Genomic DNA, 25,558 nt, shown 5'->3' on the forward strand with positions numbered 1-25,558 from the left:
GAACAATAAAACACTGAGTATTAACAACATATGAACATCACTCCTCTTTTATTTGGGATTTACAATATTAACTATGAACAATAAAACACTGAATATTAACAACATATGAACGTCACTCTTAACTGATATTTACAATATTAACTATGAACAATAAAACACTGAATATTAACAACATATGAACATCACTCCTCTTTTACGCGGTATTTACAATATTAACCATGAAGGATAAAACACTGAATACTAACAACATATGAACATTGTTTCTCTTACATGGGATTTACAATATTAACTATGAACAATAAAACACTGACTATTAACAACATATGAACGTCACTCTTTTAACTGATATTTACAATATTAACTATGAACAATAAAACACTGAATATTAACATATGAACATCACACCTTTTTTACGCGGTATTTACAATATTAACCATGAAGGATAAAACACTGAATATTAACAACATATGAACATTGTTTCTCTTACATGGGATTTACAATATTAACTATGAACAATAACACACTGAATATTAACAACATATGAACATCACTCCTCTTTAATGCGGGATTTACAATATTAACTATTAACAATAAAACACTGAGTATTAACAACATATGAACATCACTCCTCTTTTATTTGGGATTTACAATATTAACTATGAACAATAAAACACTGAATATTAACAACATATGAACGTCACTCTTAACTGATATTTACAATATTAACTATGAACAATAAAACACTGAATATTAACAACATATGAACATCACTCCTCTTTTACGCGGTATTTACAATATTAACCATGAAGGATAAAACACTGAATATTAACAACATATGAACATTGTTTCTCTTACATGGGATTTACAATATTAACTATGAACAATAAAACACTGACTATTAACAACATATGAACATCACTCCTCTTTTATTTGGGATTTACAATATTAACTATGAACAATAAAACACTGAATATTAACAACATATGAACGTCACTCTTTTAACTGATATTTACAATATTAACTATGAACAATAAAACACTGAATATTAACATATGAACATCACACCTCTTTTACGCGGTATTTACAATATTAACCATGAAGGATAAAACACTGAATATTAACAACATATGAACATTGTTTCTCTTACATGGGATTTACAATATTAACTATGAACAATAACACACTGAATATTAACAACATATGAACATCACTCCTCTTTAATGCGGGATTTACAATATTCTACTATGAACAATAAAACACTGAATAGTAACAACATATGAACATCACACCTCTTTTATGCAGGACTTACAATATTAACTATGAACAATAAAATACTGAATATTAACAACATATGAACATCACTCCTCTTTTACGTGGGATTTACAATATTAACTATGAACAATAAAAACTGAATATTAACAACATATGAACATTGCTCCTTTTTTACGTGGGATTTACAATATTAACTATGAACAATAAAATACTGAATATTAACAACATATAAACATCAATCCTCTTTTACGTGGGACTTGCAATATTAACTATGAACAATAAAACAGTGAATATTAACAACATATGAACGTCACTCCTCTTTTATGTGGGATTTACAATATTAACTATGACCAATAAAACACTGAATATTAACAACATATGAACATAGCTTCTTTTACATGGGATTTACAATATTAACTACGAACAATAAAACACTCAATATTAACAACATATGAACATCGCTCTTCTTGTATGTGGGATTTACAATATTAACTATGAACAATAAAACACTAATATTAACAACATACGAACATCACTCCTCTTTTACGTGGGATTTACAATATTAACTATTAACAATGAAACACTGAATATTAACAACATATGAACATCGCATTTTTTACATGGGATTTACAATATTAACTATGAACAATAAAACAATGAATATTAAAAACATGAAAATCACTCTTTTATGCAGGACTTACAATATTAACTAAAAACAATAAAATACTGAATATTAACAACATTTGAACATCGCTTCTTTTACATGGGATTTACAATATTAATTACGAACAATAAAACACGGAATATTAACATATGAACATCACTCCTCTATTATGTTGGATTTACAATATTAACTCTGAACAATAACACACTGAATATTAACAACATATGAACATCACTCCTCTTTTACGTGGGATTTACAATATTAACTATGAACAATAAAATACTGAATATTAACAAAATATGAACATCACTCCTCTTTTACGTGGGACTTGCAATATTAACTATGAACAATAAAACACTGAATATTAACAACATATGAACATCACTCCTCTTTTACGTGGGATTTACAATATTAACTATGAACAATAAAAACTGAATATTAACAACATATGAACATTGCTCCTTTTTTACGTGGGATTTACAATATTAACTATGAACAATAAAATACTGAATATTAACAACATATAAACATCAATCCTCTTTTACGTGGGACTTGCAATATTAACTATGAACAATAAAAACTGAATATTAACAACATATGAACATCACTCCTTTTTTACGTGGGATTTACAATATTAACTATGAACAATAAAACAGTGAATATTAACAACATATGAACGTCACTCCTCTTTTATGTGGGATTTACAATATTAACTATGACCAATAAAACACTGAATATTAACAACATATGAACATAGCTTCTTTTACATGGGATTTACAATATTAACTACGAACAATAAAACACTCAATATTAACAACATATGAACATCGCTCTTCTTGTATGTGGGATTTACAATATTAACTATGAACAATAAAACACTAATATTAACAACATACGAACATCACTCCTCTTTTACGTGGGATTTACAATATTAACTATTAACAATGAAACACTGAATATTAACAACATATGAACATCGCATTTTTTACATGGGATTTACAATATTAACTATGAACAATAAAACAATGAAAATTAAAAACATGAAAATCACTCTTTTATGCAGGACTTACAATATTAACTAAAAACAATAAAATACTGAATATTAACAACATTTGAACATCGCTTCTTTTACATGGGATTTACAATATTAACTATGAACAATAAAATACTGAATATTAACAAAATATGAACATCACTCCTCTTTTACGTGGGACTTGCAATATTAACTATGAACAATAAAACACTGAATATTAACAACATATGAACATCAATCCTCTTTTACGTGGGATTTACAATATTAACTATGAACAATAAAAACTGAATATTAACAACATATGAACATTGCTCCTTTTTTACGTGGGATTTACAATATTAACTATGAACAATAAAATACTGAATATTAACAAAATATGAACATCACTCCTCTTTTACGTGGGACTTGCAATATTAACTATGAACAATAAAACACTGAATATTAACAACATATGAACATCACTCCTCTTTTACGTGGTATTTACAATATTAACCATGAAGGATAAAAGACTGAATATTAACAACATATGAATATCGCTCCTCTTTTACGCGGTATTTACAATATTAACTATGAACAATAAAACACTGAATATTAACAACATATGAACATCACTCCTCTTTTACGCGGTATTTACAATATTAACCATGAAGGATAAAAGACTGAATATTAACAACATATGAATATCGCTCCTCTTTTACGCGGTATTTACAATATTAACTATGAACAATAAAACACTGAATATTAACAACATATGAACATCACTCCTCTTTTATGCGGAATTTACAATAAAACACTGAATATTAAAAACATATGAACATCACACCTCTTTTATGCAGGACTTAGAATATTAACTATCAACAATAAAATACTGATTAACAACATATGAACATCGCTCCTCTTTTACGAGGTATTTACAATATTAACTATGAACAATAAAATACTGAATATTAACAACATATGAACATCGCTCCTCTTTTACGTGGGATTTACAATATTAACTATGAACGATAAAACATTGGATATTAAAAACATATGAACGTCACACCTGTTTAACAATATTAACTACAAACAATAAAACACTGAATATTAACAACATATGAACATCACTCCTCTATTATGTTGGATTTACAATATTAACTATGAACAATAAAACACTGAATATTACCAACATATGAACATTACTCCTCTTTTACGTGGGATTTATAATATTAACTATGAACAATAAAAACTGAATATTAACAACATATGAACATTGCTCCTTTTTTACGTGGGATTTACAATGTTAACAATGAACGATAAAATACTGAATATTAACAACATATGAACATCACTCTTTTACGTGGGACTTGCAATATTAACTATGAACAATAAAACACTGAATATTAACAACATATGAACATCACTCCTCTTTTACGTGGGACTTGCAATATTAACTATGAACAATAAAACACTGAATATTAACAACATATGAACATCACTCCTCTATTATGTTGGATTTACAATATTAACTATGAACAATAAAACACTGAATATTACCAACATATGAACATTACTCCTCTTTTACGTGGGATTTATAATATTAACTATGAACAATAAAAACTGAATATTAACAACATATGAACATTGCTCCTTTTTTACGTGGGATTTACAATGTTAACAATGAACGATAAAATACTGAATATTAACAACATATGAACATCACTCTTTTACGTGGGACTTGCAATATTAACTATGAACAATAAAACACTGAATATTAACAACATATGAACATCACTCCTCTTTTACGTGGGACTTGCAATATTAACTATGAACAATAAAACACTGAATATTAACAACATATGAACATTGCTTCTGTTACATGGGATTTACAATATTAACTATGAACAATAAAACACTGAATATTAACAACATATGAACATCACTCCTCTTTTATGTGGGATTTACAATATTAACTATGAACAATAACACACTGAATATTAACAACATGTGAACATCACTCCTCTTTAATGCGGGATTTACAATATTCTACTATGAACAATAAAACACTGAATATTAACAACATATGAACATCACACCTCTTTTATGCAGGACTTACAATATTAACTATCAACAATAAAATACTGATTAACAAAATATGAACATCACTCCTCTTTTACGTGGGACATACAATATTAACTATGAACAATAAAATACTGAATATTAACAACATTTGAACATCGCTCCTCTTTTACGTGGGATTTACAATATTAACTATGAACGATAAAACATTGAATATTAAAAACATATGAACATCACACCTCTTTTACAATATTAACTACAAACAATAAAACACTGAATATTAACAACAAATGAACATCGCTTCTTTTACATGGGATTTACAATATTAAATATGAACAATAAAACACGGTATATTAACAACATATGAACATCACTCCTCTTTTATGCAGGATTTACAATATTAACCATGAATGATAAAACACTGAATATTAACAACATATGAACATCTTTTACTTCTCAGACCAACTCTTCGATAGTTGTGTATTTTTTTTAAATCATGCAAAACACAACAAAAATGTATCAAACAGCAAAATATGAATGCAAAGTGTAATAAACACCTACAATATGATATATTATCACGTAAAAATATGCGTCCGCATCTGTTTTTGACACCGGCGTTTGGGGCTGGCTGCTCTGAAAACAAGCCCCGCCCACTCTGCTTTGTTCCTGGTCTGAGCTGCTGTGACCTAGATTACCGTAATAACTCCTATAACACTCAAAAGTGCAGATTTCAACCATTGAACTACTTTCTATAGTTCAAAACTAACAGTCATCGGTGTAGTACCGAATATGATTCATTAGTATCGCGGTACTATACTAATATTGGTATACCGTACAACCCTAGTAGAGTGGTGCTTTATCAGTACCAGTATAATCTACAACCCTAATGCATACTAAATGAGTAGAATTGTTTGACACTTCTACGAACCGTCATTAGAAACATACAATTCAACCATTGTTTAATCCCCAGCTTGGTTCGTAACGATCTGGCTCAGATCGGTAAATCCCAAAAGGACAAGAGGACTTTGATCGCAAATACGGTGTTAGCTTTCACTGCTATGCTGATGACACCCAACTCTACATGCCCCTAAAGATGACCAACACGCCGGATTGTAGTCAGCTGGAGGCGTGTCTTAATGAAATTAAACAATGGATGTCCGCTAACTTTTTGCAACTCAACGCCAAAAAAACGGAAATGCTGATTATCGGTCCTGCTAGACACCGAACTCTATTTAATAATACAACTTTAACATTTGACAACCAAACAATTAAACAAGGCGACACAAGGCGATGTCCCACTGGGTGTGAGTTTTCCTTGCCCTTATTTGGGCCTACCGAGGATGTCGTAGTGGTTTGTGCAGCCCTTTGAGACACTAGTGATTTAGGGCTATATAAGTAAACATTGATTGATTGATCAAAAACAAATCGGACTAGTGGTTAGAGTGTCCGCCCTGAGATGGGTAGGTTGTGAGTTCAAACCCCGGCCGAGTCATACCAAAGACTATAAAAATAAGAGTCATTACCTCCCTGCTTGGCACTCAGCATCAAGGGTTGGAATTGGGGGTTAAATCAACAAAATTGATTCCCGGGCGCGGCCACCGATGCTGCTCACTGCTCCCCTCACCTCGCAGGGGGTAAACAAGGGTGATGGGTCAAATGCAGAGAATAATTTCGCCACACCTAGTGTGTGTGTGACAATCATTGCTACTTTAACTTTAACTTTATAACTGACCCACGGTCCTTTTCCCCCGTGTTCGCAGGTATCGAGCGGTCGCATCTTGGAGCCGAGTGCAGGGCGTCGGCATTCCGCTCCTCACCGTCCTGGAAATCGTCTCCGTCTGGCTTTTGTCGCTCATCCTGGCCATCCCGGAGGCCATCGGCTTCGACATGGTCAGCTTCAACTACAGGAACGAGAGCATCCGCACCTGCATGCTGTACCCTAAGTCCGACTTCATGATGGTACGTACTCGCCCTCGCCCCGTTCTGTCGTCTAGGGACAAGAACTGTACTTTTTTTTCACATTAATGGACTAAAAAGCGTAAGAGCTACTAATTCTGCTATAAAGTACTAACTCACAGGTGTCAAACTCAAGGCCCGGTGGCCAGATCTGGTCCACTGCATCGTTTTATGTGGTTCACAAACACCTGAAAATATGTGCTGATAAACAACCTTATATTTTTTTTTTTTACATTTTGACAGAAAAAAAATGTATGTACGGCATGAAATTGCATACGTTTTCTAAAGGCTTAGTGGCGACAGCACCTTTTAGCTCTTATTTCCAAAATTATGTACACTACTAAATTGGGGTCTTATGGCCACTTATGTGGACACTTATACTGCCATCTGGTGGTGTCAGAAGAGTATAACATACAATGGAATTCGGGAGAGGGGGGTGTATAAAAATATGAATTAGCATGTCACTAAACATGAAGTACACGTTTGTGTACTTATGGACTAAGTACATCATATAACATGAAGTACACGTTTGTGTACTTATGGACTAAGTACATCATATCAAAAGATGATTCTTAGTTTTTATTCCAATTAGGGTCCAATAAGTCCAAATAGCAAAGAGAAATAAAAAAAAGGCTTGTAAACAAACAGCTTGGGTCTTAAGAGGCTAATAGTATCCAAAGGCAGCACGGTGGAACAGGTGTTAGTGCATGTGCCTCACAGTACGAAGGTCCCGAGTTCAATCAGGGATCTTTCTGTGTGGAGTTTGCATGTTCTCCCCCGTGACTGCGTGGGTTCCCTCCTGGTACTCCGGCTTCCTCCCACCTCCAAAGACATGCACCTGGGGATAGGCCCCTCCCCCTCCAAAGATATGCACTCGGGGATAGGCCCCTCCCACCTCCAAAGATATGCACCTGGGGATAGTCCCCTCCCACCTCCAAAGATATGCACCTGGTGATAGGCCCCTCCCAACTCCAAAGACATGCACCTGGGGAGAAGCCCCTCCCACCTCCAAAGATATGCACCTGGTGATAGGCCCATCCACCCTCCAAAGATATGCACCTGCGGATAGGCCCCTCCCACCTCCAAAGATATGCACCTGGGGATAGGCCCCTCCCAACTCCAAAGACATGCACCTGGGGAGAAGCCCCTCCCACCTCCAAAGATATGCACCTGGGGATAGGCCCATCCACCCTCCAAAGATATGCACCTGCGGATAGGCCCCTCCCCCCACCAAAGACATGCACCTGGGGATAGGTTGATTGGCAACACTAAATGGTCCCTAGTGTCTGTCTGTGTTGGCCCTGCGGTGAGGTGGCGACTTGACCAAGGTGTACCCCGCCTTCCGCTCGAATGCAGCTGTGATAGGCTCCAGCAACCCCTGCCCCCCACAACCCCCCACCCCCGCCGAAAGGGACAAGTGGTAGAAAATGGATGGATGGATGGAATGGTATCCAATATTGCAACATATTTTTTGTCAAAATAAAAATAAATACTTCAAAATCTGTTTGATATCTGATTACAAAAGGAAGCTATCCGTTGAATTGTCGATGTAAACATTTTAAATAGATTTTACGGTGGTCTTTACAGCATATTGAACAATATGGGGCGGTATAGCTCGGTTGGTAGAGTGGCCGTGCCAGCAACTTGAGGGTTGCAGGTTCGATTCCCGCTTCCGCCATCCTAGTTACTGCCGTTGTGTCCTTGGGCAAGACACTTTACCCACCTGCTCCCAGTGCCACCCACACTGCTTTAAATGTAACTTGGATATTGGGTTTCACTATGTAAAGCGCTTTGAGTCACTAGAGAAAAAGCACTATATAAATATAATTCACTTCACTTCACATATTACTAGAAATGAAAAAAAATATCTATATATATTTTTTATAATAAAAGTCTCATTTTAGTTGCCGGTTTTTGTTGTTTTTACGGTGTAGCATCGCATATGGAAAACATAAAATTACGGTAAAAACCAGAATTAAAAGTTTTTATTTTTCCATTTGCTGTAAAAAGACTGTATATTTCACAATAAATTTATTGTGAATGAGTTGCCATTTTTCCTGTAAAATCTACAGGGTTTTTTTTCTCCTGTGTACATAAAAAATATTTTCAATAATCTAATGCATAATTCATCATTTTTGCCGTTTTGCTGGAAGTGGCCCTCAATGAAAACCAGTTTGACACGGCTGTCCTAACTGGGAAGACATCTAAAGCCTCTCCGACCCTCGGTTTTGGCCTCTCTTCTCCGCGTCCTTAAAGAACATCATTGATTACAGGCCAACTGCAATTACCGAGACCTGCAGCTACAAAGCTGAAACCCGAGGCCACATGTGCGGATCATAATGGAGTAATCAGTCTCAGACCTGAGGAAAAACATACTTAAGTCTCAATCCAGCAAGACTAATAACACTGTTATGACCCAATTGTTGTCTTTGACCATGCATTAGTGTTCTAAGGAATCATTAGGAAGTAGAGATCGACCGATACAGGTTTTTTTAAGGCCGAAACTAATAATTAGTAGCCATGTAGGCCGATATTAATTTAAAGTAAAAGTCATTTTAACCTGAACAGTATACGCCAGTAAACAATGGGAAAAGACTTTAAAGGCCTACTGAAATGAGATTTTTGTATTTAAACGGGGATAGCAGGTCCATTTTATGTGTCATACTTGATCATTTCACCATATTTTTGCTGAAAGGATTTAGTAGAGAACATCCACGATAAAGTTTGCAACTTTTGGTTGCTAATAAAAAAGCCTTGCCTGTACCGGAAGTAGCGGACGATGTGCGCGTGACGTCACGGGTTGTGGAGCTCCTCACATCTGAACATTGTTTACAATCATGGCCTCCAGCAGCAAGAGCTATTTGGACCGATAAAGCGACGATTCCCCCATTAATCTGAGCGAGGATGAAATATTCGTGGATGAGGAAAGTTAGAGTGAAGCACTAAAAAAAAAAAAAAAAATTAAAAAAAAGGCGACGGCTCCAGGCAGCGGCAGTGGGAGCGTTTCCGATTTGATTAGACACATTTACTAAGATAATTCTGGAAAATCCCTTATCTGCTTATTGTGTTACTAGTGTTTTAGTGAGATTACAAAGTCATACCTGAAAGTCGGATGGCTGCGGTGAACGCCAGTGTCTCTGAAAGAAGCCGAGGAGCCAAGATCACAGCTGCCTTTTTTACAGCTGCAGGAGGAGGTAGCATAATCAACTGAAGTCTCCGGTAAGAGCCGACTTAATATCACAATTTTCCCATCCAAAATCTTGCTGGTTGACGTAGAGAAACATGTTGGCTTGACCACTCTTCGTTAAAGCTTCACAACAAACAAAGAAACAGCGGCTGTGTTTCGGTGCTAAAGGCAGCTGCAATCCACCGCTTTCCACCAACAGCATTCTTCTTTGACGTCTCCATTATTAATTGATCGAATTGCAAAAGATTCAGCAACACAGATGTCCAAATTACTGTGTAATTATGCGATGGAAAGAAACGACTTTTAGCCGTGTGTGGTGCTGGGCTAACATGTCCGCTACAACCAATAACATCACAAGCACACGTCATCATTCCGCGACGTTTTCAACAGGATACTTCGCGGGAAATTTAAAATTGCAATTTAGTAAACTAAAGCGGCCGTATTGGCATGTGTTGCAATGTTAATATTTCATCATTGATATATAAACTATCAGACTGCGTGGTCGCTAGTAGTGGCTTTCAGTAGGACTTTCAATATTGCACTTTGAGATATTTTGGGGGAAAATGTTGCATATTTTGTGTTTTGCCATATAAAAACCGAGCTGTTTTTTTTAAAGAAGGGCCTAAAACAAACAAGCAAAACATAAACAACAACAAAACTTAAAATTGACGGATATATCTAAAGTTGATCCCGAGATTATCGTGCTAAAAGTAAACAGTACAAAAATAATTTATTTTTCAACACTTTAATGAGTAGGACAGTTTTGGATCCCCAATTATTTTAGTGTGATTTGTTTTTAAGTGTCATTGCTCATAAAGTAATAATGAATCAAAATCCAAATCCAAAATTAAGGCTCCAATTATTATATAATCTCAAATATTCCACCTAAAAAAGTTATTGGGTGAAAATATTGCATATTTTGTGTTTTTTCCATTTTTTTTTCCTAATGTTGATCTAGAGATTTAAAACTTGAAAAATAATGAAAATAATAATACTGAATAATGACACATTTAATTTTTATTTTTTTTACCAAAACCCTTTGGGGTCCCTGGATCATAACTGAGTGGAGGCCTAAATGTATATTTTTTATACAAATATTGTATTGGTTTTTAAAATAAAAAATATAAAAATAGCCCCCGCTTGCTTTGATTTTTCAGTGCGCGGCTCTCAGTGGAAAAAGTTTGGACACCCCTGCATTAGGAAGTTGAGATCGACAGATACGTTTTTTTGAGGCCGATATTAATTTAAGTAAAAGTCATTTTAACATGAATAGTACACGCCAGTAAACAATGGGAAAAGGCTTTAAGTTGATTATTTTTTAGCAAACGTCAGACCAGTAGCAACATTAGCCGCTAATGTTTTGGTTAATTTAACAGCATAAAAAACATGAGGGTATTTTTCTGACGAGACCCTGGTGTCGAACTCATTTTAGCTCAGGGGCCACATGGCGTTAAAATTTAAAAATAAAGACAACTTCAGATTGGTTGTTGTGTCTTACTTTGGCCAAAAATAGAACAAAACTGTCAGAATAATTGTAGCTAAGTTATCACAAAACTTTGAAATCTTTGATTACCAAGCAGAAGACTTGTAAAACTCCACTGTGTGCGATGGAAGCGAAAGGAAGGGGTCGGATTCTTTGATGTATTGTAAGCCACAGGAAGATCTTGTCTTGACCAGAGATATACAAAGCGGAGAGGAAGCAGGACCTGACGCAAGCTCCAGGCATCTTTTCTTTGAAGTGTTTTATGACCAAGGGCGGACGGCTGTTTACGACCCCCCGTCCCCTTAAAAACAGCTGTTGCCTTGTAATCAGGGAAAGTCCAAATAAAAGAGGAGGCGTGCAAAAATGTTGTCAGAGCGTGGTGGAAGACCGTACAAAGAGTACAGCCCGGACGTTTCTCCTCAATGAGCTGAATTGATTTCTGTCTCTGTTTAATTCCTTGCTTCTTGTCAGTTTAATAGTTGTCATCGGTGTTGCCTTCATTATAACACTTATATAAGACTTTTTAAGTAATTTTGATACTAAGCTAATATAGCTAATATAGACATTTACATCATGTGTTGCCTTCATCATAACATTTACATCAGACTTTTTAAGTCATTTTGATAGTAGGCTAATATAAACATTTATATCATGTGTCGCCTTCATTATAACACTTATATAAGACTTTTAAAGTCATTTTGATAGTAGGCTAATATAGCTAATATAAACACTTACATCATGTGTTGTCTTCATTATAACACTTGTATAAGACTTTTTAAGTCATTTTGATAGTAGGCTAATATAGACACTTACATCATGTGTTGCCTTCATTATAACACTTGTATAAGACTTTTTAAGCCATTTTGATAGTAGGCTAATATAGACACTTACATCATGTGTTGCCTTCATTATAACACTTATATAAGACTTTTTAAGTCGATTTGATAGTAGGCTAATATAGACACTTACATCATGTGTTGCCTTCATTATAACACTTATATAAGACTTTTTAAGTCATTTTGATAGTAGGCTAATATAGACACTTACATCATGTGTTGCCTTCATTATAACACTTATATAAGACTTTTTAAGTCATTTTGATAGTAGGCTAATATAGACACTTACATCATGTGTTGCCTTCATTATAAAACTTGTATAAGACTTTTTAAGCCATTTTGATAGTAGGCTAATATAGACACTTACATCATGTGTTGCCTTCATTATAAAACTTGTATAAGACTTTTTAAGCCATTTTGATAGTAGGCTAATATAGACACTTACATCATGTGTTGCCTTCATTATAACACTTATACAAGACTTTTTAAGTCGATTTGATAGTAGGCTATTATAGCTAATATAGACACTTACATCATGTGTTGTCTTCATTATAATAACACTTATACACTACTTTTTAAGTCATTTTGATGGTAGGCTATTATAGCTAATATAGAAACTTACATCATGTGTTGCCTTCATTATAACACTTATATAAGACTTTTTAAGCCATTTTGATAGTAGGCTAATATAGACACATCATGTGTTGTCTTCATTATAACACTTATATTAGACCTTTTAAGCCATTTTGATAGTAGGCTAATATAGACACTTACATCATGTGTTGCCTTCATTATAACACTTTTTAAGACTTTTTAAACCACTTTGATAGTAGGCTATTATAGCTAATATAGACACTTACATCATGTGTTGCCTTCATTATAACACTTATATAAGACTTTTAAGCCATTTTGATAGTAGGCTAATATAGACACTTACATCATGTGTTGCCTTCATTATAACACTTATATAAGACTTTTTAAGTCATTTTGATAGTAGGCTAATATAGACACTTATGTCATGTGTTGTCTTCATTATAATAACACTTATACACTACTTTTTAAGTCATTTTGATGGTAGGCTATTATAGCTAATATAGACACTTACATCATGTGTTGTCTTCATTATAATAACATTTATACACTACTTTTTAAGTCATTTTGATAGTAGGCTAATGTAGACACATGTGTTGCCTTCATTATAACACTTATATAAGACTTTTAAAGTAATTTGGATAGTAGGCTAATATAGCTAATATAGACACTTACATCCTGTGTGGTCTTCATTATAACACTTGTAGAAGATTTTTTAAGTCATTTTGATAGTAGGCTAATATAGACACTTGCATCATGTGTTGCCTTCATTATAACACTTGTATAAGATTTTTTAAGTCATTTTGATAGTAGGCTTATATAAACACTTACATCATGTGTTGTCTTCATTATAACACAAATATACGACTTTTTAAGTAATTTTGATCGTAGGCTATTATAGCAATTATAGACACTTACATCATGTGTTGCTTTCATTCTAACACTTACATAAGACTTTTTAAGTCATTTTGATAGTAGGCTAGTATAGACATTTATTTCATGTGTTTTTTTTGTTCCAATGTGGCTTTTTCCAACATTTTGGGTGGCCGACCCCTGGTCTAACATTGTTCACGTGTCTTCAGTTCTACAAGGAAGCAAAGGACTGGTGGCTGTTTGGCTTCTACTTCTGCATGCCGCTGATCTGCACCGCCGTCTTCTACACCTTGATGACCTATGAAATGCTCAACCACAGGAACGGCAGCCTCCGCATCGCCCTGACCGAGCACCTCAAACAGGTTGGACCATAAACCCCCCTCACCCCCCGACTTCTAAAAGCCTTCAGGCATCACAACCTTTTGGCCTCGACTACTTAGGACTTTTGACCCCCAGAATCCTACAATTTCCAAGACTCCTAGATCCTTGGCCCACTTAAAAAGGTGACGTTTTAGTTGTTTTAGTGAGGATTAGAGCTTTAATCATTCAATCAATGTTTACTTATATAGCCCTAAATCACTAGTGTCTCAAAGGGCTGCACAAACCACCACGACATCCTCGGTAGGCCCACATAAGGGCAAGGAAAACTCACACCCAGTGGGACGTCGGTGACAATGATGACTATGAGAACCTTGGAGAGGAGGAAAGCAATGGATGTCGAGCGGGTCTAACATGATACTGTGAGAGTTCAATCCATAATGGATCCAACAGTCGCGAGAGTCCAGTCCAAAGCGGATCCAACACAGCAGCGAGAGTCCCGTTCACAGCGGAGCCAGCAGGAAACCATCCAAGCGGAGGCGGATCAGCAGCGCTTTGTTATTAAAATTAATTACTTAATTAACAATTTTTTTTTTTACTGATTTTCATATCCAATGTTTCATTTACTCTATAAAAGAAAAACAGTCATTTTGTGAAAAAGGTAGTACTGTCACGAAAACAGAGTTGTAATAGGACAAACAAACAATTTTGTATTTTGGATATACGACATGACATGCACAGTAAGTCGCAGTAACTCTTTGCTGTCGTCCAGCATTCTGTTTTTGTTTACTTTGTTGCCGGTTCAGTTTTAGTCTCGTTCTGCATAGCCTTCCCTAAGCTTCAATGCCTTTTCTTAGAGGCACTCACTTTTTGGTTTTTACCTGCACGCTGCCTCCCGCTGTTTCCCACATCTACAAAGCAATTACCTACCGGCTGCCACCTACTGATATGGAAGAGTATTACACGGTTACTCTGTCGAGCTCTAGACTCTCTACAACAACACAATTGCAGACTATAATTAATGGTTTGCAAAAAAAGATTTTTTAACCCAAATACCGAATTTCCTTGAATTGCCGCCGGGTATATAGTATGCGCCTGCTTAGAATTACTCCCGGGTCAAACTCGTTTCGCAAAATAATTAGCGCATGTTTAGCACTACCGCCGGCTCAGGATTAACGCCGGGTCAAACTCGTTTTGCAAAATATTATTTTTATTAGCGCATGTCTAGAATTTCCGCCGGGTCAAACTCGTTTCGCCAAATAATTAGCGTATGTCTAGAATTTCCACCGGGTCAAACTCGTCACGTCACGAGTGACACTTCACCTGTCATCATTTTCAAAATGGAGGAGGCTGATTTCAATCATTTGAAATGGCATAAAGGGAAGAAGATTAAGAGCTATTCAGTAGGACTTAAGGTCCAAGCTATTGAATATGCTAAAAAGAACAGTAAGCAGCTATGTTTTATTAATATACCGTAGCTGCGTGTGTCAAATATGAGTCATTAGATGACTCCCGCCTCCTGGTGGTAGAGGGCGCTAGTGATCCTTCTTGCGACTACTCGGCTGTAGAAGAAGTGACAACAAACAGCATGTGTTTATTTTTTCCTCTCGCTTGCACTTTTAACATGGAGGATAACATATCTAAAATAAAACAAACTGGACTTTCAATCGAAGCAGGAGGTAATAAAGGAAGATCTCCATCGAGACAGAGCAACTTTTAAAACTGAAGAAAGATAAGGAAGACTTCTATAAACAAGTTATCGATGCTTTTGATCAGAAGGAGCTGCGCATGGACTTCATTTATAAGTAAAGGTAAGACCATAATAACGTTTTTTTGTATTAAATGTGCTTTTCATGAGAGTATCCTTACATCACACTCAAATTTATAAGCGCAGGCCTGAATTTACCGCATGCCTTTGGTAAACGCAGGAGTGAGAAGAGGTTTTAACTTCATTAGCGCCCCGGCGGCAATTCAAGGAAATACAGTAGGTGAAATAAGATCTCCCACGGCACACCAGACTGTATCTCACAGTACACTAGTGTGCCGCGGCACAGTGGTTGAAAAACACTGCCCTATATGACAGTATGCATTTTTTTTGTACATTTACTAGTTGCGGTAACGTTGCTTTTATGTGGATCAGTTAAAAACCAAATCAGATAATTTTTTTGACTTAGTTTGCGTAGTTGGGTTGGTTTGGTCCGCGCTGGAGTTGGAAATCCACGCTAACGCCCGAACAAGGAAAATGCACCAAAAAAGAAAAGTGTCAAAGTTTAATTAACGTCATGATTTGTGCTTTTTCCTGTAGAGAAGGGAAGTGGCCAAGGCCGTCTTCTGCCTGGTCCTCATATTCGCCCTCTGCTGGTTCCCACTTCACCTCAGCAGGATCCTGAAGAAGACGGTCTACGCCCAGAACGACGTGACGCGCTGCGATCTGCTCAAGTGAGTCCGAGGACGCGGGGGGGGCGGGGCTTATGTTGACATTTTCTACACGCCGACGAGCATTATTGTATTTTCAGCTTCCTGTTGGTGCTGGATTACTTCAGCATCAACCTGGCCACCGTCAACTCCTGCATCAATCCCATCATCCTCTACTTTGTCAGCAAAAAGTTCAAAAACTGCTTCAAGGTAAACTACTTCCTCTAACAGACGGTCAATGCCGGGACATTTTAACGATAACATCTTTTAAGTGCTGTGTACACTAAACTGCAGACTCATCTTCATGTTCATTTATTTTGTTTCCAACATTTACAGAATGTTCATATTTTTCCATAAAAATCCTAATTTTATGAATTCAACTTTGTTCTTTTAAAATAAAATTCTCCGTAAATCTGATTTTACATGGATTATGACATTTTAGCAAATTTATTTTTCACGTAAAATTGCAACTTGGTCTTAATTATGACTTAAATGTGCGGCTATTATTTTAAATCATAGTATTGGGCAAATAAAGTCCTTTTTTTCGGAAAATAAATTGCATGAACGACAACATTATTTCAATGAGAATACCAAAATCCCTTAAAAACGTAACAAGACTTCTATACACATTTATGCTCGAACAATTAGAACTTTATTCTGGTAGTTACAACTTAAGTGCTGAACTAAATTTTTACCAATTTTTTTTAAATCAAAGTATTTTGCAAATAAAGTACTTAAAAAAAGTTGCACAACGGACAAGGTAATTTTAATGAATGCCAAAAAACCCTTAAAAATGTAACACAGGTACTATATACTTTTATGCTCCTACAATTATAACTTAATTCTTGTAAATTAAAATTCCCTGTACATCTTATTTTACGTGGATTATGACATTTTAGTAAATTTATTTTTCACGTAAAATTTCAACTTGGTCTTAATTACGACTTAAATGTGCGGCAATTATTTTAAATCATAGCATTTGGCAAATAAAGTACTTTTTTTCGGAAAATAAATTGCATGAACAACAACATTATTTCAATGAGAATACCAAAATCCCTTAAAAACGTAACAAGACTTCTATACACATTTACGCTCCAACAATTTGAACTTTATTCTGGTAGTTACAACTTAAGTGCTGTACTAAATTTTTACATTTCCTTTTTTTTTTTAATCAAAGTATTTTGCAAATAAAGTACTTAAAAAAAGTTGCACAATGGACAAGGTAATTTTAATGAATGCCAAAAAACCCTTAAAAATGTAACACAGGTACTATATACTTTTATGCTCCTACAATTATAACTTAATTCTTGTAAATTAAAATTCCCTGTACATCTTATTTTACGTGGATTATGACATTTTAGCAAATTTATTTTTCACGTAAAATTGCAACTTGGTCTTAATTACGACTTAAATGCGCAGAAATTATTTTAAATCATAGTATTTGGCAAATAAAGTACTTTTTTTCTGAAAATAAATTGCATGAACGACAACATTATTTCAATGAGAATACCAAAATCCCTTAAAAACGTAACAAGACTTCTATACACATTTACGCTCCAACAATTAGAACTTTATTCTGGTAGTTACAACTTAAGTGCTGTACTAAATTTTTACCAATTTTTTTTTAAATCAAAGTATTTTGCAAATAAAGTACCTAAAAAAAGTAGCACAATGGACAAGGTAATTTTAATGAATGCCAAAAAACCCTTAAAAATGTAACACAGGTACTATATACTTTTATGCTCCTACAATTATAACTTAATTCTTGTAAATTAAAATTCCCTGTACATCTTATTTTACGTGGATTATGACATTTTAGCAAATTTATTTTTCACGTAAAATTGCAACTCGGTCTTAATTACGACTTAAATGCGCGGCAATTATTTTAAATCATAGTATTTGGCAAATAAAGTACTTTTTTTCGGAAAATAAATTGCATGAACGACAACATTATTTCAATGAGAATACCAAAATCCCTTAAAAACGTAACAAGACTTCTATACACATTTACGCTCCAACAATTACAACTTTATTCTGGTAGTTACAACTTAAGTGCTGTACTAAATTTTTACCTTTTTCTTTTTTTTAATCAAAGTATTTTGCAAATAAAGTACCTAAAAAAAGTAGCACAATGGACAAGGTAATTTTAATGAATGCCAAAAAACCCTTAAAAATGTAACACAGGTACTATATACTTTTATGCTCCTACAATTATAACTTAATTCTTGTAAATTAAAATTCCCTGTACATCTTATTTTACGTGGATTATGACATTTTAGTAAATTTATTTTTCACGTAAAATTGCAACTTGGTCTTAATTACGACTTAAATGTGCGGCTATTATTTTAAATCATAGTATTGGGCAAATAAAGTACTTTTTTTCGGAAAATAAATTGCATGAACGACAACATTATTTCAATGAGAATACCAAAATCCCTTAAAAACGTAACAAGACTTCTATACACATTTACGCTCCAACTATTAGAACTTTATTCTGGTAGTTACAACTTAAGTGCTGTACTAAATTTTTACCAATTTTTTTTTTTTTTAATCAAAGTATTTTGCAAATAAAGTACTTAAAAAAAGTTGCACAATGGACAAGGTAGTTTTAATGAATGCCAAAAAACTCTTAAAAATGTAACACAGGTACTATATACTTTTATGCTCCTACAATTATAACTTAATTCTTGTGAATTAAAATTCCCTGTACATCTTATTTTACGTGGATTATGACATTTTAGCAAATTTATTTTTCACGTAAAATTGCAACTTGGTCTTAATTACGACTTAAATGCGCGGCAATTATTTTAAATCATAGTATTTGGCAAATAAAGTACTTTTTTGGGAAAATAAATTGCATAAACAACATTATTTCAATGAGAATACCAAAATCTCTTAAAAACGTAACAATAGTTCTATACACATTTATGCTCTAACAATAACTTTTTTGCACTGAAATGTTTTCCACTGAATTTTGAAACAATGTATTTAAACAAACTAATATTTTGCAACCATTTTCTCCCCACAATGAACTTTTCTGCACCAAATATTTTTTTTACACAAAATTTCTTTTGCATTGAAATTTTTTCCACTGAATTTTGAAAATCTTTATCAAAACAAACTATTTCTGCACAATTTTTTTGTGCAAGTATTTTTTTTTTCCACAATGAATTTTTCTGCACCAAATATTTTTCTGCACTGAATTATTTTTGCACTGAATTTTTTCACACAAAATTTTTTTGCGCTGAAATTTACACTGAATTTTGAAACACTGTATTTAAACAAACTAATATTTCTGCACCATTTTTTATGCACATTATTTTTTTTCACAGTTACTTTTTCTGCACCAAATATTTTTTTGCACTGAAATTTTTTCCACTAAATTTTGAAACACTATTTAAACAAACACATATTTCCGCACCAATTTTTTCTGCACGTATTTTTTTTCACAATGCATTTTTCTGCACCAAATATTTTTTACACAAATATTTTTTTTGCACTGAAATTTTTTCCACTGAATTTTGAAACACTGTATTTAAAAAAACAAAAATTTCCGTACCAATTTTTCTGCACGTAATCTTTTTTTCACAATGAATTTTTCTGCACCAAATAGTTTTTTGCACTGAATTTTTTTACCCAAATATTTTTTTGCACTGAAATGTTTTCCACTGAATTTTAAAACACTGTATTTAAGCAAACTAATATTTCCGCACCAATTTTTTCTGCACATATCTTTTTTTCAAAATTAATTTTTCTGCACCAAATATTTTTTTACACAAATATTTTTTTTGCAGTGAATTTTTTTCCACTGAATTTTGAAACACTGTATTTAAACAAACAAATATTTCCGCACAAATTTTTTCGGCACGTATTTGTTGTTCAGAATGAATTTTTTTACACAAATATTTTTTTGCCACTGAATTTTTTTTCCACTGAATTTTGAAACACTGTATAAAATAAACTAATATTTCTGCACGTAATTTTTTTTCACAATTAATTTTTCTGCACCAAATTTTTTTTTGCACTGGACTTTTTTTTTTGCACTGAAATTTTTTCCACTGAATTTTTAAACAGTATTCAAACAAACAAATATTTCTGCACTAACTTTTTCTGCACGTAACTTTTTGAATTTTTCGGCACCAAATATTTTTTTGCACTTAATTTATTCACACAGAATTTTTTTAGCACTGAATTTTTTTTGCACTGAAATTTGAAACACTATTTAAACAAACAAACATTTCTGCACCAAATTTTTTTGCACGTAATTTTTCACAATGATTTTTTCTCCACCAAATATTTTTTCGCACTGAATTTACTTACACAGAATATTTTTAGCACTGAATTTTTTTTGCACAATTTTTTTTTGGGCACTGAAATTTTTCCACTGAATTTTTAAACAGTATTTAAACAAACAAATATTTCTGCACCAATTTTTTCTGCACGTAATTTTTGAATTTTTCGGCACCAAATATTTTTTTGCACTGAATTTATTCACACAATTTTTTCAGCACTGAATTTTTTTTGCACTGAAATTTGAAACACTATTCAAAACAAATATTTCAGCACCAAATTTTTTTGCACGTAATTTCTTTTCACAATGAATTTTTCTCCACCAAATATTTTTTTCGCACTGAATTCACTTACACAGAATATTTTTAGCACTGAATTTTTTTTTGCACATTTTTTTTTTTTTGCACTGAAATTTTTTCCACTGAATTTTTAAACAGTATTTAAACAAACAAATATTTCTGCACAAATTTTTTCTGCACGTAATTTTTGAATTTTTCGGCACCAAATATTTTTTTGCACTGAATTTATTCACACAATTTTTTTAGAACTGAATTTTTTTTGCACTGAAATTTGAAACACTATTCAAAACAAATATTTCAGCACCAAATGTTTTTGCACGTAATTTCTTTTCACAATGAATTTTTCTCCACCAAATATTTTTTTCGCACTGAATTCACTTACACAGAATATTTTTAGCACTGAATTTTTTTTTTGCACATTTTTTTTTTTGCACTGAAATTTTTTCCACTGAATTTTTAAACAGTATTTAAACAAACAAATATTTCTGCACCAATTTTTTCTGCACGTAATTTTTGAATTTTTCGGCACCAAATATTTTTTTGCACTGAATTTATTCACACAATTTTTTTAGCACTGAATTTTTTTTGCACTGAAATTTGAAACACTATTCAAAACAAATATTTCAGCACCAAATTTTTTTGCACGTAATTTCTTTTCACAATGAATTTTTCTCCACCAAATATTTTTTTCGCACTGAATTCACTTACACAGAATATTTTTAGCACTGAATTTTTTTTTGCACATTTTTTTTTTTTGCACTGAAATTTTTTCCACTTAATTTTTAAACAGTATTTAAACAAACAAATATTTCTGCACCAATTTTTTCTGCACGTAATTTTTGAATTTTTCGGCACCAAATATTTTTTTGCACTGAATTTATTCACACAATTTTTTTAGCACTGAATTTTTTTTGCATTGAAATTTGAAACACTATTTAAACAAACAAACATTTCTGCACCAAATTTTTTTGCACGTAATTTCTTTTCACAATGAATTTTTCTCCACCAAATATTTTTTCGCACTGAATTCACTTACACAGAATATTTTTAGCACTGAAATTTTTTTTTTGCACAAATGTTTTTCCACTGATTTTTAAAACGCTATTTAAACACACTGAGTTTTAAAACACACACATTTACCTCAAACATTATTATCCAATGAAATTGTCAGCATTATTTGTTGTGCAAAAATTTTGTTGACACATTTTCAAATGCAAAAACTCCGGTCCAAAATAGGCTTCTGCAACAAAGACACAAATTCACTTCCATACTAACCTAACGACCAAAACAACGCCAAAAAAATGTGACGCAACTTTACGCCCGTTTTGAAAATTTACGACCTTGTTACGCCCATCCAGATGTGCACACAACAGCTAAGAGGCTAATGTGCACTTTTGGCTTTCTCGGGTCCACAGCCATGACGTTCCATGAGAAGCATGTACAGTAAGATGATTTATGAATCCACTCTGCGGTCCTAAACAGCAGAGACGTGTCTGCGGCGCGGAGATAAAACACGCCGACAACAGCACGCAGAGAAAAGCTAACCCGTGTTGTCTCCACAGTCGTGCTTGTGTTGCTGGTGCTACTCCGACAGCCAGCTGAGCAGCATCGGGCCCCTGAACGGCACCAGCATCCAGTGCAAGAGCCCCGACCCCAACAACGTGGCCACCGACCGCATCCTCAGGAAGGACAGCGACTGAGCGCGCACCAGAGGACTTTTTGCAACCGCTATAACCGCCTTAGCTCGCCTTGATTATACGCATTAATAACAGGAACAAGACCCAAGTGTTGGAAAGGAAGTGGACAAAAGGACAGCAAGACGAGGAAGAATCTCGATAAAAAAAACTGAATTCTCGCCATGATTCCAGTAAACGGACTGTGGGAGAAAAAGCAAAACAAGCGGCAGTCAAAGGGAATGATGGGAAACAGGAAACTATAAAATAGATGCACTCATTTATTTGCGTTCTTTGTGCAGGATCATTTTTTCCCCTGAATGTTCCAATGCTGTAAATCCATTTTCTACCGCTTGTCCCTGTCGGGTTCACAGGAGGAGCCTGTCCCAGTCGGTGCGAATCAGACTTTTCACAAACCCGGAGGGTCAAGTCCCAAAATGTTGATTTAATACAGGGGTGTCCAAAAGTGCGGCCCGTGGGCCATTTTTTTAACAGCCCCACGGCAAATTTTCAAAATACGATTGAAAAATGTTTCAAACGTAAAAAGTGATATAAAAGAGCAAACGGGTGAAATGTAACAAGAAAATGTTGCAATGTTTACTCTAATAACACAAAGCTGCCATGCAGGCTGTTTCTTTCTTTAAAAAATAATAATGAATCAAAATCAATGTCATTATGAATTATTGACCTATTCAAGGCTCCAATTAGGTCACGTTAAATATTCCACTTTGAGATATTTTTGGGGGAAATGTTGCATATTTTGTGTTTGCCATATAAAAAACTGTGCTGTTTTTTTTTTTTTTTAAGAAGGGCCTAAAACAAACAAAAAACAAACAATAAATAAAACTGATGAATCTGAAGTTGATTTCAAGATTATTGTGTTAAAAATAGACAGTAAAAAAAATGTATATTTTCTAAAACTTTAATGAACACTTTTGGAATCCCCAATAATTTTAGTGTGATTTGTTTTGAAGTGTCATTGCTGAAAAAATAATAATTGATTAAAATCAATGGTGTCATGAGTTATTGACCTTATCAATGCTCCAATTATTATATAATATATTCGACTTAAAAATTATTGGATGAAAATATTGCATATTTTGTGATTTTTCCATAAAAAAAAGTTTTTTGGTGACAAAAAGAGCATACGACTTACATCTTTAAAGTCATTATATTGACAGATAGACCTGATGTTGATCTAGAGATTTAAAACGTGAATAATAATAAAAATAATGATACTGAATAATGACATATTTTTAATATTTTTTGGACCAAAACCCTTTGGGATCCCCAGGTTCAAGCCTGAGTGGAGGCCCAAATGTATATTTTTTATACGTATATTGTATTGTTTTTTATAAGTAAATGGCCCTTGCTTGCTTTGATTTTTCAGTGTGCGGCCCTCGGTGGAAAAAGTTTGGACACCCCTGATTTAATAGAATAGAATAGAATGCCTTCTATGGCCACTATGCACATGTGCACTGAGATTAAAAGCCACTCCAGTATCGACGAGTCAACGAAACGTTCAGCGTTACGTCGATTAGCAGGTTTGAACTTTTTTCGCCGAAACTATGTGAATTTTGCCATATTTCGGAATCTTTTCACCGCAGAAATTGTACAAACCCCGTTTCCATTTGAGATGGGAAATAGTGTTCGATGTAAATATAAACAGAATACAATGATCATTTTCAAGCCATATTCAGTTGAATATGCTACAAAGACAACATATTTGATGTTCAAACTCAAACTTTTTTTTTTTGTTGGAAATAATCATTAACTTTAGAATTTGATGCCAGCAACACGTGACAAAGAAGTTGGGAAAGGTGGCAATAAATACTGATAACGTTGAGGAATGCTCATCAAACACTTATTTGGAACATCCCACAGGTGTGCAGGCTAATTGGGAACAGGTGGGTGCCATGATTGGTTATAAAAACAGCTTCCCAAAAAATACTCGGTCTTTCACAAGAAAGGATGGGGCGAGGTACACCCCTTTGTCCACAACTGTGTGAGCAAATAGTTTAAGAACAACCTTTCTCAAAGTGCAATTGCAAGAAATTTAGGGATTTCAACATCTACGCTCCATAATATCATCAAAAGGTTCAGAGAATCTGGAGAAATCACTCCATGTAAGCAACATGGCCGGAAACCAACATTGAATGACCGTGACCTTCCATCCCTCAGACGGCACTGTATCAAAAACCGACATCAATCTCTAAAGGATATCACCACATGGGCTCAGGAACACTTCAGAAAACCACTGTCACTAAATACAGTTGGTCGCTACATCTGGAAGTGCAAGTTGAAGCTCTACTATGCAAAGCGAAAGCCATTTATCAACAACATCCAGAAACGCCTCCGGCTTCTCTGGGCCCGAGATCATCTAAGATGGACTGATGCAAAGTGGAAAAGTGTTCTGTGGTCTGACGAGCCCACATTTCAAATTGTTTTTGGAAATATTCGACATCGTGTCATCCATCCGGACCAAAGGTGAAGCGAACCATCCAGATTGTTATCGACGCAAAGTGTAAAAGCCAGCATGTGTGATGGTATGGGGGTGCATTAGTGCCCAAGGCATGGGTAACTTACACATCTGTGAAGGCACCATTAATG

At 34.2% G+C, this 25,558-nt stretch overlaps 1 protein-coding gene across 1 annotated transcript in view; it reads left to right on the forward strand.

The window, feature by feature from the left end:
• Nucleotides 1-25,558, forward strand: part of LOC133539125 (endothelin receptor type B-like) — an 83,416-nt gene that overhangs the window by 56,498 nt on the left and 1,360 nt on the right. The window contains exons 4-8 of the mRNA XM_061881218.1: nucleotides 6,788-6,986; nucleotides 14,163-14,315; nucleotides 16,577-16,710; nucleotides 16,788-16,896; nucleotides 22,838-25,558. The exon at nucleotides 22,838-25,558 is cut by the window's right edge and continues 1,360 nt beyond it. Of these exons, the coding sequence (XP_061737202.1) occupies nucleotides 6,788-6,986; nucleotides 14,163-14,315; nucleotides 16,577-16,710; nucleotides 16,788-16,896; nucleotides 22,838-22,975 (733 nt within the window). The 3' untranslated portion in view covers nucleotides 22,976-25,558. The remainder of the gene's footprint in view (nucleotides 1-6,787; nucleotides 6,987-14,162; nucleotides 14,316-16,576; nucleotides 16,711-16,787; nucleotides 16,897-22,837) is intronic.

The sequence above is a fragment of the Nerophis ophidion genome, linkage group LG20, assembly GCF_033978795.1.
Source record: "Nerophis ophidion isolate RoL-2023_Sa linkage group LG20, RoL_Noph_v1.0, whole genome shotgun sequence".
Classification (NCBI taxonomy): Eukaryota; Metazoa; Chordata; class Actinopteri; order Syngnathiformes; family Syngnathidae; genus Nerophis; species Nerophis ophidion.